Raw genomic sequence first — 15,821 nt, 5'->3', positions numbered from 1 at the left:
CATGCTTGCAATCCCAGCAATTTGGGAGGCTAAGGTGGGCGGTTCACTTGAAGTCAAGAGTTTGAGACCAGACTGACCAACATGGTGAGACCCCATCTCCATATAAAAAATACAAAAATTAGCCAGGCATGTAATCCCAGCTACTCAGGAGGCTGAGACATGAAAATTGCTTCAACCCGGGAGGTGGAGGTTGCAGTGAGCCAAGATTGTGCTGCTGCATTCCAGGCTGGGTGACAGAGATTCTGTCTCTAATAATAATAATAATAATAATAAAATAATAAGCTAGGTGACAGAGATTCTGTCTAATAATAATAACATAATAATGATGATGATGTAAGGGTCCTGAACAGCTGCAGATTTTGGTTTAGGGGAGTGTCCTGGAACCAATCCCTCACAGATACTGAGAGATGACTGTACGTTTATCTTCTAAGGTATCAACTCTGGAATCTGATAAGGGAGAATAAAAACAAGTCTTGGCTGAGTATAGAGGGCTTAAATAGCAGTCAGGAATTCAAACTCCCACACCAGCCCTCAAATTACTGCTTTATGGCAGGGGAGATAGGACTTGACTAAAATGTAGGAATTTGACAGGGGGAAGGATCATCGGCAGAGTCAAGGACATGGGAAAAACACACTCATGGAATCAAATGTTTAGTGAACAGGGTTTACGCAGGGCAGCAGAAGTGGCCTGGGCAGCCTTTCATCGCTGTTAAAATTTTTGTTTGGGCTGGGTGCGGTGGCTTACGCCTGTAATCCCAGCACTTTGGGAGGCTGAGGCGGGCCAGGAGTTTGAGACCAGCCTGACCAACATGGAGAAACTCTGTCTCTACTAAAAATACAAAAATGAAAAATTAGCTGGGCGTGGTGACACATGCCTATAATCCCAGCTACTCGGGAGGCTGAGGCAGGAGAATCACTTGAACCCAGGAGACAACAAGAGTGAAACTGTTTCAAAAAAAAAAAAAAAAAAAAAAAAATTTTTTTTTGTTTTAAATTTTTTTTTTTTGCGACGGAGTCTCGCTCTGTTGCCCAGGCTAGAGTGCAGTGGCGCAATCTCGGCTCACTGCAAGCTCCGCCCGGGTTCAAGCCATTCTCCTGCCTCAGCCTCTCTGAGTAGCTGGGACTACAGGCGCCTGCCACCACGCCCGGCTAATTTTTTTGTATTTTTAGTAGAGACGGGGTTTCACCGTGGTCTCCATCTCCTGACCTCGTGATCCGCCCGCCTCGGCCTCCCAAGGCCGAGGATTACAAGCGTGAGCCACCGCGCCCGGCCTGTTTTAAATTTTTTGTAGACAGGATTTTGCCAGGTTGCCCAGGATGGTCTTGAACTTCTGGGCTCAAGTGATCCTTCTGCCTCGGCTTTCCAAAGTGCTGGGATTACAGGCATGAGCTGCCACGTATGGCCTATGCTAAATTTGTAAATCACTAAGTTTTGGACAGCAAAGTGGGGCTTTGAAAGCTAAAAAGTCCAAAGTGATCTAACATGCCAGAAGGATTTACACAGGTTTAGAAATGGCAAATAAAAACAACTAAAAAATAAATAAACAAAAAGGAAAAAGAAAGCAGGTATTACAGATGCTTTAAAGAAGTACCAATAGGCCGGGCGTGGTGGCTCACGCCTGTAATCCCAGCACTTTGGGAGGCTGAGGCAGGAGGATCACGAGGTCAAGAGATGGAGACCATCCTGGCCAACCAACATGGTGAAACCTCATCTCTACTAAAAATACAAAAAAAATTAGCTGGGCATAGTGGCACATGCCTATAGTCCCAGCTACTCGGGAGGCTGAGGCAGGAGAATTGCTTGAACCCGGGAGGCAGAGGTTGCAGTGAGCTGAGATCATGCCACTGCACTCCAGCCCAGGCGACAGAGTGAGACTCCAGTCTCAAAAAAATAAATAAAAAAAGAATTAACTCATCATCTCTGAGTTAAAGCTCCAAGAGAATTAAAACACTGCAAGCAAAGAGGCAGAGATTTCAGCAAAAGGCAGGTAGGCTTATTTCTGAGCCCCCTGCAGAAGAGTATAGGCAGAGAGCTTTGGACTGACCTAAGCAGGAAGCTAAAGCCAAGGCATCTCACAAGCCCCTTTCCACCCCACACCTCAGATCAGTCAGGATAGCCAGCTATAAATGTATGGCTTCCTTGGCCGGAAGTGGTGGCTCACACCTGTAATCCAAGCACTTTGCAAGGATGAGATAGGTGGATCACCTGAGGTCGGGAATTTGAGACCATCCTGACCAACACGGAGAAACCCCGTCTCTAAAGCATGGCCTCTAGAACCACAGTGCCTACATATGAATTCCGGGTCTGCCACTTATCAGCTTTGTGACCCTTTAACAAGTTACCTGTCTATGCATTAGATTTCTCCCTCACAAAATGGGGGATAACATTACCTGTCTTAGAGGGCTGTTGTGAGGATCCATTAGTTAACATTCAAATGACTAGAACACATCTGTTAGACAGTACTTACCACTATTCTACCAAGTATTCAACTTAATATGACTAGGTCCCATGGTCAGGGAAGAGATAAACAAGGCTAAATGTATGAGTCATAAGGACAGACGGGAGGGTGAAAAGCCCAGTAGCCAAGTGGAACACTGAAGAAATCAAAGGCTAGTACCACCTAGCCTCTAGCATCCTGGGACCACTACTCAGATTTTTTTTCTCTCCTTGATAAAAACAAATGGAATTTAAATATTTTGTTTCTGCTAGCAGAAAGGCAGAGAGGTCTGACTGTGACAGGATACTGGCATGACAATACGCCAGCAAGCCAAAATGAAGACTGGAATCGTAAGAACATTGGAAGAGGGCAGAGAATAACTCACGGTAAAGGGAGAATTCTGAAAACCACACCAAAAAAAAAAAAAAAAAAAAAAAAAAAAGATGTTATATGTCCTTTAGGACACATGCCAGAGCCCTAGGATGTACTGGGTGTTGCTCTACATACAACCACATATGGGGAACACCCATGCTTTAGACAGGTTCCTCTTGTTCTTTGGGTGGTGAATGCAAAATGGTGCTTCGTAAGCTTTACAGTATTATCCTTTGAACTCCAAAAGGGTCTTTCCAACCAAAATTTACTGAGAAGTCTGAAGAATACTCCCTCCTCAAGAAGGCAAAAGAGTCTGAATGCCCTCATTCCAGGTCTCCCTTCCCTTCGCAGTAAGGTTTTCTGCCTCCCCCTATTTGCCAGGAGATAAGAGAGATGGCCTAAGGTTGAAAAACACATAACAACTTTCTCAAATGACTTAGATTTAATCATCGGAAGCAAACTAAATGGCAACCTTACAATAGAGAAGAGTTACATGTCAGTGTCTTTTGGAAAACTGAGCTGGGACAGAAAGGGACTGGGGGCTGCCCCCCAACTTGATCCCTTCTGAACAAAGACGTCCACAGTGTTCCTGGCACTCTGGCTCAGGAAAAGGGGAGACTCTGTTGGTTCTGTGCATTGAAGCAGGCTTGCCTAGCACTCACTCCTGGCCAGCATCAGGAGCCCCGCCTTGCCGGCTCTGGTCATCGCCTTTCTTTTTGTGGCCTGAGACAATGTCATCAATTCGCAGTAGCAGAACTGCCGTCTAGAAGAAAAACCACAGATGCAAAGAGGTCAGCAGAGAAGGAAAGGACACTTTTCTTTCCTTTAGATCTATCACCTAGATCCTACTACGGAACTGCCATTTTGTCTGAAATCTACCTTTTCAGTCTTTTATTTTTTTTGAGACACAGTTTCCCTCTTATCACCCAGGCTAGAGTGCAGTGGCATGATCTTGGTTCACTGCAAACTCCGCCTCCCGGGTTCAAGCGATTCTACTACCTCAGCCTCCCAAGTAGCTGGCATTACAGGCCTGCACCACCATGCCCGGCTAATTTTGTATTTTTAGTAGAGATGGGGTTTCCCCATGTTGGTCAGGCTGGTCTTGAACTCCTGACCTCATGTGATCCACCTGCCTCAGCCTCCCAAAGTGCTGGGATTACAGACGTGACCCACCACGCCCGGCCTTTTCAGTCCTGAATGTAAAATGCAGTTCTCAGCCAGGTGTGGTGGCTCATACCTGTAATCCCAGCACTTTGGTGGGCCAAGGCAGGCGGATCACGAGGTCAGGAGTTCGAGACCAGCCTGGCCAACATGGTAAAACCCCGTCTCTACTAAAAATAGAAAAAATTAGCTGGGCGTGGTGGCAGGCACCTGTAATCCCAGCTACTTGGGAGGCTGAGGCAGGAAAATCGCTTGAACCCGGGAGGTGGAGGCTGCAGTGAGCCAAGACCGTGCCACTGCACTCCAGCCTGGGCAACAGAGCAATACTCTGTTTCAAAATAAATAAATAAATAAATGCAGTTCTCCCTAAGCAAGTGATACAGATTGTGCTATATTATCTTGCTTTTAGTATGAGTTAAAGATAATTAGGGAGATAGAATGCCTTGGAATACCTTAGAGGAATATTCTGCCTTCTTTACCCCTCCCTTCAAGACTAGACCAGGCTGGGCATGGTGGCTCATGCCTGTAACCCCAGCACTTTGGGAGGCCAAGGCGGGCAGATCATCTGAGGTCAGGAGTTCGAGACCAGCCTGGACAACATAGTGAAACCCTAATCTCTACTAAAAAATACAAAAATTAGCTGGGAGTGGTGGCGCATGCCTGTAGCCCAGCTACTTGGGAGGTTGAGGCACAAGAATTGCTTGAACCCAGGAGGTGGAGATTGCAGTGAGCCGAGATCACACCGCTGCACTCCAGCCTGGGCAACAGAGTGAGACTGCGTCTCAAAAATAAATAATTTAAACAGCATGTACATATCTTAGGGTGCCTTACCTCCACTGCTGTCTTATAAGTCTGCAGCTTCACAGCCAATGGCTCCCATATGCCCAGTTCCTTCATGTCCACCAAAGTACCTGTCTCACCATTTACACCCCAGGTCTCACAGTTCTCCTGGGTGTGCTTGGCCTGCAAGTGAAGCAAGAAGTAAAGGGGAAAATAAGTTAATAGGAAACATCAGGTAAAAAATGAAGTAAAAAATAATGGACCAGTACGGAAGGGATAGGGAAAAATGGCAATGACAGCAAACAAGTCAAAGACTAAAAGGAGAGAAAGATTTCAAGGAATAAACTATAAACAGAATTTGGATAGCCAGATATGAACCTTCCCCTCAGGGCAAACACAGCTTTCCCTACTCCATCAAGAGAAAAGCTTGGAGAGGAACTCACCCGAAGGGAGGTAAGTAGACGGATGGTGCTGGCCCCACAGTTCTGGATCAGGGTACGAGGGATGACCTCTAGGGCCTGGGCAACAGCCCTGTATGGCCATTGTTCCACACCAGTCATGGCCTTGGATTTTTCTGTCAAGGCATGGGCCACAGCCATCTCGGAGGCCCCACCCCCTGGCACCAGCTGAGGGTCCAGGAGAACATTGCGACACACTTGCATGGCATCCTGGAGGTTGCGTTCTACTTCCTTGGAGAAGCAAACAGACAGTATGAAACCAAAGCTTGATGACTCATAAAATCAGAGGCACCAAAAGGATTTCCTAACTGCCAAAGTTAGTAAACCACCAAGGAGGGCAACTAGAAAAGGTGCTTGGAACCCCTACTGGGCAGAGCAGATTATTTACCTGAGAATATATAACTCACGACTGTAATATAGGGTGGCGGGGAGTGGTATCTGCAAAGGGTTTGCGGGTGTCACCCAACCATAAAGTTAGGTCTTTGTCCATTATGCTAGATTAGAGCAATAACCTATTTCATCCCTTGCTAGTTATCTGGAAACAAACAGCATGTATCTTGCTAGATAAGAGCCATAACCTATTCCATCCCTTCCTAGTTGTATCTTTTAGGAGGTTGCATGGTGTTGTACACTCTCCTACTTACTAGCTATGTGCCTTTGGGAAAGTTACTTAGCCTCAATGAGGAAAAAAAGTAATATTTATAACTTCAGTGTAAAAAATAAGAAAACAGTTGTTGCTAGGGAGGAGGAAATGAGATATCTTGTTTGATGGGTACAGTCTCAGTTTTGCAAGATGAAAAAGTTCTGGAGATCTCTTGCACAAGAACATGAATATACTTAACATTACTGAACTGTACAATTAAAATGATTAAGATGGTAAATTTTATGCTTATTACAATTTTAAAAATTTTAAATTATTTAATTAAAAAAAGGAAGCAGAAAAGGAATTTGTGGCTATAGGTCCAAATTAAATAGCTATAAATGGACCACAGAATTATTTTAGGCCCTTTGGGAAACTCTCAAGAAGTCTAGTGATCTACTTCATCTGGTCATACATCCAAGGCTGACTCACCGAGAGAATCTCTTTGCTAGCCCCCCGGAGGAGAATGGTGCAGGCCTTGGGATCTTTGCAGTCAGTGATGAAAGTAAAGTATTCATCTCCAATTTTCTTGATTTCTAACAGGCCTGCTCCTGTTCCAACATCATCTTCTCTCAGTTCCTCTGGTCGGCTGACTATCCGGGCCCCACAGGCTCTATTGGATGGAAGAGGTGGGGAGAATCAGATGATTTCAGATACTTTTACCCATTTCCCTAGTCTCTAGGGTCTGTAGCTAGGGATACGGGCACAAGTGGATGGTTGGAAACAACACTTAAGAGGTCTTGCCTGTCCGGTGAAAAAGATTTTCAGGGTGCCAGGCACAGCAGCTCATACTTGTAATCCCAGTACTTTGGGAGGCCAGGCAGGAGGATTGCTTGAGCCCAGAAGTTTGAGACCAGCCCAGGCAACGTAACAAGACTCTGTCTCTACAAAAAAATATAAAACTAGCTGGGCATAGTGATGTATACCTGTAGCTCCAACTACTCAGGAGGGTGAGGTGAGGGATCCCTTGAAACCATGATATCAAGGATGCAGTGAGCTGTGACCATGCCACTGCACTCCAGCCTAGATAACAGAGTGGGACCCTATCTGAAAAAAAAAAAAAAAAAAAAAAAAAAAAACCCAAAAACAACAACAACAACAAACTGAAGCCGTTATTGCAGTTACAGCAGCATTGCAGTTACACCAGCAGCTGTGAAAACCCTGTTTTTTTTTTTTTTTTTGAGAAATATACCTATTAATCTCACATTGAAAATGCAGGTTTTATGTAGGTAAGAACAGCCTATCTATATACACTAATATGATTTGAGAAAATGTGAAATAATTATGATACCTCATCAGAAAAGGAAGGTGAAAGATCTAAAGCTGGAGAATTTAATGCCAGCAAAGGATGGTTTGATAATTTTAGAAAGAGGTTTGTTTGGCTTTTAAAATGTCAAGATAGCAGGAAACAGCTTCTGCTGACCAAGAAACTGCAGACATGTTCCCAGATACCATTAAGAAAATGATTGAGGGCTGGGCTTGGTGGCTTACACCTGTAATCCTAACACTTTGGAAGGCCGAGGTGGGTGGATGACTTGAGGTCAGGAGTTTGAGACCAGCCTGGTCAAACCCTGTCTCTACTAAAAATACAAGAAAAAATTAGCCAGGTGTCGTGGCACACGCCTGTACTCCCAGCTACTTGGGAGACTGGGGCAGGAGAATCGCTTGAACCTAGGAAGGAGAGGTTGTGGTGAGCTGAGACTGCACCACTGCCCTCCAGCCTGGGTGAAAGAGTGAGACTCTGTCTCAAAAAAAAAAAAAAAAAAAAAAAAAAAAGAGAGAGAGAGAGAGAAATCATTGAGGAGAAATGGTATCTGCCTAAATACAATTTTAATGTATATGAAAGCGACCTAATCAGGAAGATTATGCCACAAATGACATTTATTAGTAAGAAAGAGAAGGGAGCACCAGGATTTTGTGCAAAGGAGTTAGCCTGTCCCTTGGGCAGTCAAGTTTATGTCTTGTGGTTGTACAACCAGGCCTGGAAAACAAGAACACTTTTTCTGGATTACTTCCATCGATGCTTTGTCCTTGAAGTCAGGAAGTACTTTTCCAGAAAGGGACTGCCTTTTAAAGTGCTTCTGATATTGGACAATGCCCCTGGCTACCCAGAGCCCCATGAGTTCAACACTGAAGACATTCAAATACTCTAGACCACACAGTCAGAGAAGGACCTGTAAGGCTTATTACACATGGTACTTCATGTAAAGAACCGTCGGCTGGGCATGGTGGCTCATGCCTGTAACCCCAGCACTTTGGGAGGCCGAGGCGGGCGGATCATGAGGTCAAGAGATCGAGACCATCTTGGCCAACATGGTGAAAACCCATCTTTACTAAAAATACAAAAATTAGCTGGGCATAGTGGTGCGCACCTGTAGTCCCAGCTGCTCGGGAGGCTGAGGCAGAATCGCTTGAACCAGGAGGCAGAGGGTGCAGTTAGCCAAGATCACACCACTGCACTCCAGCCTGGCAACAGAGCGAGACTCTGTCTCCAAAAAAAAAAAAAAAAAAAAGTCAACATTATGAAAGAGAACCCCAACAAAGAGAACATGATGAAAATATGAAAGGATTACATTGCCGAAGATGCCACAGTTGTTATAGATATAGCCTTATGAAAGCCATCAGCCATCAAGCCCAAAACAATAGATTTCTGCAGAAGCAAACTGTGTCCAGATGTTGTATGTGACTTTGTAGGATTTATGACAGAGCCAATCAAGGAAATCACGAATCAAGGAAATCATGAAAGAGACTATGGATGTGGCTAAAAAATTGGTGTGGTGGTGGTGAAGGGTTTCAAGATATGAATCTTGGAGAAACTCAAGAGCTAACAGACATTACACCAGAGGAATTAACAGAAGATGACAGGCCAGGTGTGGTGGCTCATGCCTGTAATCCCAGCACTTTGGGAGGCTGAGGCAGGCGATCACCTGAGGTTGGGAGTTCAAGACCAGCCTGACAAACAGAGAAGCCCTGTCTCTACTAAAAATACAAAATTAGCTGGGCTTGGTGGCTCATGCCTGTAATCCCAGCTACTCGGGAGGCTGAGGCAGAAGAATCGTTTGAATCCGGGAGGCGGAGGTTGTGGTGAGCCGAGATCGTGCCACTGCACTCTAGCGTGGGCGACAAGAGTGAAACTCCATCTCAAAAAAAAAAAAAAAAACCACAAAAAAAACCAAACAAGATGACTTGATGGAGACGACTGCTTCCAAACCAGTGCCAGATGATGAGGAAGATGATGTAGAAGCAGCAGTGCCAGAAAACAAACTGACATTAGACAATCTGGCAGAAGGCTTCTGATTATTCAAGACTGCTTTTGACTTCTTTTATGATATGGACCCTTCTATGATAGAGGCACTGAAACTGAAGCAGTGGAAGAGGGACTGGTACTATACAGAAATATTTTTAGAGAAACAAAAAAGCAAAAGTCAGACAAATTACGATGTATTTCCACTGAGTTACACCGAGTGTGCCTCCTGCCCATCCTGCCTCCCCTTCTACCATTCTTCTGCCTCTGACACCCAAGACAGAAAGACCAGCCCCTGTTCTTCCTCCACAGCCTATTCAACATGAAGATGATGACGACGACCTTTACGATGATCTACTTCCACTTAAGGCATAGTAAATGTGTTATCTCTTCCTTGTGATTTTCTTGTTTTGGAGATGGAGTTTCACTCTTGTTGCCCAGGTTGGAGTGCAATGGCACCATCTTGGCTTACTGCAACCTCCGCCTCCTTGGTTCAAGCAATTCTCCTGCCTCAGCCTCCCGAATAGCTGGGATTACAGGCATGCACCACCACACCCAGCTAATTTTTGTATTATTATTAGAGACGGGGTTTCACCATGTTGGCCAGGCTGGTCTTGAACTCCTCACCTCAGGTGATCCATCTGCCTTGGCCTCCCAAAGTGCTGGGATTACAGGCATGAGCCACCGTGCCCTGCCCTTATGATTTTCTTAATAACATTTTCTCTAGCTTTATTTAAGGGAATACACTATATAACACATATGATATACAAAATATGTGATAGTTAATTGTGTTATTGGTAAGGGTTTGGGTCAACAGTCAGCTATTAGGAGTGGGGGAGTCAAAAAATTATACATGGATTTTCAACTCCTTGGGGACTGATTCCCCTAACCCCCAAGTTGTTCAAGGGTCAACTGTACACCTAAGGCAACTAGTCATCACTATTATAACCAGATATAGTTGAATTCAAAATATACTTTGTGGTTACTAAAATCTGGACAAATTAGTTTTCATGCATATCTAACATGTACATATTTCAACTAGAGAACTAGAACCTGCAAAAAAGAAAGACAAAAGAAAAAAATTAACATGTCTATACTATATAATGGTAATTTCTAGATATAACCCATCCTGTACTGCCCAGTTGAGTCTCCAGGCCAATAATAAGACTGTACCAAAGATGCAAAGGTCAAGCAAGGAGGAAGGCGAATAAGCATGTAAGTAGAGTTGGCCCTCTATATCCGCAGGTCCCACATGCAGATTCCACCAACCATGCATCGATAATATGGTGGCGGGGGGCGGGGCTGGGGGATGGAAAATAATACAACAGCAAAAAATAATATAAATTTTAAAGACAATACAGTATAGCAACTATTTATATAGCATTTACGCTGTATTAGGCATTATAAGCAATCTAAAGGTGATTTAAAGTGTATAGAAGGATGTGTATAGGTTATACACAAATACCATACCATTTTATATAAGGGTTAAGCATCCACAAACTTTAGTATTCAAGGAGGGATCCTAGAACCAATGCCCCGTGGATATCAAAGGATGACTACATATGTCTGACCCAAGTTTAATGAATGTAGGACTAATTGCTTGTCACTCCCTCCAACTCATGGCCATGTGAAGTCAACTATGCGTATGCATGTTAATACCCTTTGGGGTATAAAAGTATAAAATATGATTTGGATCTGTGATACATTATGTTGGGGTAGATTTGTCAGCTTTTTAATAAATTAAAAATGAATGAACTTTGCTGGGCATGGCGGTGCATGCCAATAGTTTCAGGTACTGGGAAGCCTGAGAACAGGATGACTGCTTGAGCCCAGGAGTTTGAGACAGGCCTAGGTAACACAGCAAGACTTTGTCTATTAAAAAGAATGGTCTATGAGCACAGACATCAGTGCAGAAGTAGTGAATGCAATCTAGAGTTGCATAAATAGCAGCTAAGGATGTAGCTGAGGAAACTGATGGTTCTGCTATAATCCAGGCCACTTAAAACAGGCTACTCTGGAAATGTTCATTCAAAAATCATCATAATGACATTAAAGAAAACCTCTTTGATAGGCAGTTATTTAGAAATGTAACGGACACCCACCAAAGTAGCAATTACAGATGTCTAAGCACAAGCTGCTCACTAATGGTTAGGGGCAGTACAGATGAGACTCACGCAGTAAATAACTGTTGGACTAGAGGACTTCTGAAGAGGGCAAGCAGCTAAGCCAAGGTTATTTCCACCTGTTACTATATCCTTTATTAAACCTTTTCAGGTAATGATGACTATGTTATGCAACTACAAAAAGGAAACACACGGGAAGAAAAGTCTTATTTTTACCTGGCCTACTCACCTAGCGATGCGATTATTGTCTGTCTTCCGGACTCTGCGGATGGCTGTGATATTGGCCCGCATGAGGTAGTGCTGAGCTAAATCTACAAATCCAAGAGTAGAGATGTCAAGCTGGGTTCTGAACTGGTTTTATAATCAAAGTACTCTTAACCATGACACTATTACGCCCCTGCCAAACATGAGGGGAGAAAACAAATCACCCGCCCTCGTCTACCTCAAAGGTAGGCTGGAAAAATTAACAAAGTCCCACCTGAGATGCCCTTTTCAGTGATGACCACATCGGGCTTCAGTTGGATAATGTCCTCACAGAGCTGCTGGATGTACTCTTCTTCCATTTGGAGAATTCGGGTGAAGTCCTCCTCTCGTGTAATCTCAATGTCAGTCTGTGTGGTCAAGAAAAAACACTGATTTTAAAATCCCTGGACTGGTGAAGCTCTAAGGGTCATACTATATTCCCTCCACCCACCTCTCCCACGTATCTCAGTCAGAATTACATTAAAGCCATGACCTCAACACCTCTGTAAGCGAATTTAGCTCTAGTTTTGCTTTTTTTTTGAGATGGAATCTCGCTCTGTTGCCCAGGCTGGAGTGCAATGGCGCGATCTTGGCTCACTGCAAGCTCTGCCTCCCGGGTTCAAGCGATTCTCCTGCCTCAGCCTCCCGAGTAGCTGGGACTACAGGCACCTGCCACCACCCCCGGCTAATTTTTTTTTGTATTTTTAGTAGAGACGGGGTTTTACCATGTTAGCCAGGATGGTCTCGATCTTCTGACCTCGTGATCCGCCTGCCTCGGCCTCCCAAAGTGCTGGGATTACAGGCGTGAGCCACTACACCCGGCCAGCTCTAGTTATATCATTATAAAACAACCAGAACTGAAAGTCACACAGCAATTAGTGTTGAGTTTGACCTTTCTAAGGTCTCTGACCACTCAGTCCAATCCTACATCTGTCCTGGCAGTGTGCATGAAAATTCTGGGTCTTAATTCTTCCCACTAATTGATTCTTATTCTTTCCAAATGTGATGGAGCCTTGTGAGCCTCCTGCCGTCTAGAATTTATTTATTTATTTTTTTTGAGACAACTCAAGCCTGTTGCCCAGGCTAGAGTTCAGTGGCGTGATCACAGCTCCCTGCACCCTTGACCTTCTGGGTTCAAGCAATCCTCTCGCCTCAGCCTCCCAAGTAGTGGGGACTACAAGCACATGCCACCACGCCCAGTTAATTTTTTTTAATAAAAGACGGTATTCGCCATGTTGCCTAGGTTCGTCTTGAACTCCTGGGCTCAAGCCATCCACCTGCCTTAGCCTCCCAAAGTGCTAGAATTATCGGTGTGAGCCACTGCATTGAGCTGAAATTCTCCTTTAGTACTTCAAAGCTGAATTGACTCCTACCTTATGTTCCCCTGGTGCATTAGGAAAGGCAGCATGATCGTATGAAACAAGCCAAACACGACCAGGTTCAAATCTTGATTTTGGCCAATACTAGCTGTATTCCTCAAGCAATTAACCTACTTGTTTGAGCTTCAGATCCCTCATCTGTAAAATGAAATCAATACCAACTATTCTAAAGGATTGTTCTAAGAGTCAGTGTACACTATGCACCCAGAAGGCATGCAATAAACATACCTTTTATTTCTGTTGTTCATATTTGTAGTCAGATTCTTGCATCTACTTTAAGGAACAAGGCCAAGAACCTTACCTGGCTTTCTCCTTTCTTATATTCCAGAGAAGAATCCAGCAGCACAATGCGAGGGTTCTTGATATAGCGCCGCATGCGTGGATGGGTCACATCCTTGTTAATCATGACTCCACGCAAGACAGAGGAGTCTTCAATGATGCCTCCAGGTATCTGAACAAAAGACAACTGCACTTTAATCCACAATCAAGAGACAATTTCTTAATTTCCTTCCCAGATGTTCATCTTTCCCAAACAGCCAGTGTTTCAGGTTTTTTTTTTTTTTTTTGAGATAGAGTCTCGCTCTGTCGCCCAGGTTGGAGTGCAGTGGTGCAATCTCGGCTCACTGCAAGCTCCGCCTCCCGGGTTCACGCCATTCTCCTGCCACAGCCTCCCGAGTAGCTGGGACTCCAGGCGCCCACACTACGCCCGGCTAATTTTTTTTTTTGTATTTTTAGTAGAGATGGGGTTTCACCATGTTAGCCAGGATGGGTTCGATCTCCTGACCTCGTGATCCGCCCGCCTCGGCCTCCCAAAGTGCTGGGATTACAGGTGTGAGCCACCGCGCCTGGCCCAGTGTTTCAGGTTTCTAAGGTACCTTTCTTTGATGAAGCTCAAAAATATGGTTGGAATTACATTTTTTTCCCACTAGGAAATACACCAATTTTAGACCATGACACTCAACTTGAAGGTCAGCTGAGACCCACAGAAATTCAATGACTTGACAAAAAGACTTAGAGGGGCTTATGAGCCAGGAACAGTGGCTCACACCTAAAATCCCAGCTACTCAAGAGGCTCAGGCAGGAGGATCCCTCGAGGCTGGGAGTTCGAGACCAGCCTGGGCAACACATTGAGACCCAATTGCTATTTAAATAAATAAGGGTTTAGGTCTCTCCAATTAAAAAAATAAATATATTGCCAGAGAATTTTAGGCTTGGGGCTCCACCTACTGGCCACAAGCTATACTACTAAACTTTTTGATCTTAATGAAATTTAGTAGAGAGCAGAGAGAGCTTTCTGAGGCTTACTGTTATAATAGCAGTATGTAATAGAGCCCTTGTTAAGCTTATATCCTGACCAAATGACTGATGTATGCAAATACACAAACATGGAGACACCAATAAGCCTGTCCCTTGTCCTTATAAACCTTGTGTAGGGATAGCAATGAAGGTAACAACAAAATTATTTGAAGAAATCCCTACTTGGTAGCCTCTTTAGGTTTTTGTTTCCAGGCAGCAAGTATAGTTCTTCCCAGTTCTAACTAAAGATACCTTACTTTGGCCAGGCGCAGTGGCTCACCCTGTAATCCCAGCACTTTGTGAGGCAAAGGTGGGCAGATCACTGAGGTCAGGAGTTCGAGACCATCCTGGCTAACATGGTGAAACCCCGTCTCTACTTAAAATACAAAAAGAAATTAGCCGGGCGTGGTGGCGGGCATCTGTAATCCCAGCTATTTTAAAGGCTGAGGCAGGAGAATCACTTGAACCCGGGAGGTGGAGGCTATAGTGAGCCGAGATTGCACTACTGTACTCTAGCCTCTGGGCAACAGAGCAAGACTCCATCTCAAAAAGACAAACAAAAAAACATACCTTGCTCTGATTTAAAACTACTTCATTCAAGTAGGGTGTGATGGCTTATGCCTGTAATCCCAGCACTTTGAGAGCCTGAGGTGGGAAGATCACTTGAGGCCAGGAGTTCAAGACCAGCCTGGGCAACATAAGACCCTCATTTCCACAAAAAGAAAAAAAAAATTCGCTGGGCACAGTGGCATGTGCCTGTAGTCCTAGCAAATCAGAGGATTTGCTTGAGGCCAGGAGTTTGAGGCTGCAGGGGGCTGTGACTGTGCCACTGTACTCCAGCCTGGGCAACAGGGAGAGACTCTGTCTCAAACACAAAACAACAGCATGAAAAACAAACTATTTCCTCACAAGTGAGATGACTCATGCTAACGTAATTTGACCCAATGTATACACTGCGAAAGTTTACCTTTTCCACTCTTGCATATTTTTTTATGTCAATCTCTTTCCGACCATTCTCCTCAAACTGTACCATCTTGACAGCATCCAGGGCAATGTTGCAAGCCAAAGATGACCACCGACTGATGGCTTTGGTAGTAATGGAGCTGTTGATGATGTTCAGCATCATATCACTGTCATTGATGTCGACTGGGATACTAGAGAAAAGAAAACCAGATGATATGTGAAGAAGGCATGTTAGATATGTAGAGATGTGCCTTATCTATACCTCAGTGACTATAATAATGGACCAAGAGGCAGAACAAGGGGACTTGTTCCTTTGGAGGAAACTAAAAGGACATTAGGAGGTAAACTTTGTCCATTCCTCTGCCTTTCAGCAAGATTACAACTCATCCGTAGAAGGTGCCTCAATTCCCTGAGCAACACTTTACACTTACATACAAAGATTATAGTAAAATAATTTGTTCCTTATCTTCTGCTTCAACCAAGTAAACTTTTCCACTTTTACAACACAGGTCAAGACACATTTTTTTCTATGAAACTTTATCCCATAACTAGCCAACTTTAAGAGTTTCATCAAATCATTCATTTTGAACAGCAAATTTTATTTTTAACTCATGGTGTACCACAGTGGTCAAAGATGACCACCAACTGGTCATCTTTGTGTTTTTATGTTACTGTAAACACATTTTATGTATTTACCATTTTTATATTACTTTCAGTCTTTCCT

The 15,821-nt window shown here is 44.1% G+C and overlaps 1 protein-coding gene across 1 annotated transcript in view; it reads right to left on the bottom strand.

Moving 5' to 3' along the window:
* Positions 1-3,237: 3,237 nt before the first annotated feature.
* CCT3 (chaperonin containing TCP1 subunit 3) overlaps positions 3,238-15,821 on the bottom strand; it is a 27,824-nt gene continuing 15,240 nt past the window's right edge. Inside the window, exons 7-14 of the mRNA XM_012510978.2 lie at positions 15,102-15,288; positions 13,140-13,289; positions 11,695-11,827; positions 11,446-11,527; positions 6,282-6,462; positions 5,195-5,440; positions 4,803-4,934; positions 3,238-3,573 (exon numbers count right to left, since the gene is read on the bottom strand). Coding sequence (XP_012366432.2) covers positions 3,469-3,573; positions 4,803-4,934; positions 5,195-5,440; positions 6,282-6,462; positions 11,446-11,527; positions 11,695-11,827; positions 13,140-13,289; positions 15,102-15,288 — 1,216 coding nt within the window. The 3' untranslated portion in view covers positions 3,238-3,468. The remainder of the gene's footprint in view (positions 3,574-4,802; positions 4,935-5,194; positions 5,441-6,281; positions 6,463-11,445; positions 11,528-11,694; positions 11,828-13,139; positions 13,290-15,101; positions 15,289-15,821) is intronic.

This window comes from Nomascus leucogenys, chromosome 12, assembly GCF_006542625.1.
Source record: "Nomascus leucogenys isolate Asia chromosome 12, Asia_NLE_v1, whole genome shotgun sequence".
NCBI classification, from domain to species: Eukaryota; Metazoa; Chordata; class Mammalia; order Primates; family Hylobatidae; genus Nomascus; species Nomascus leucogenys.
This window is presented reverse-complemented; position numbering and strand designations above follow the sequence as displayed.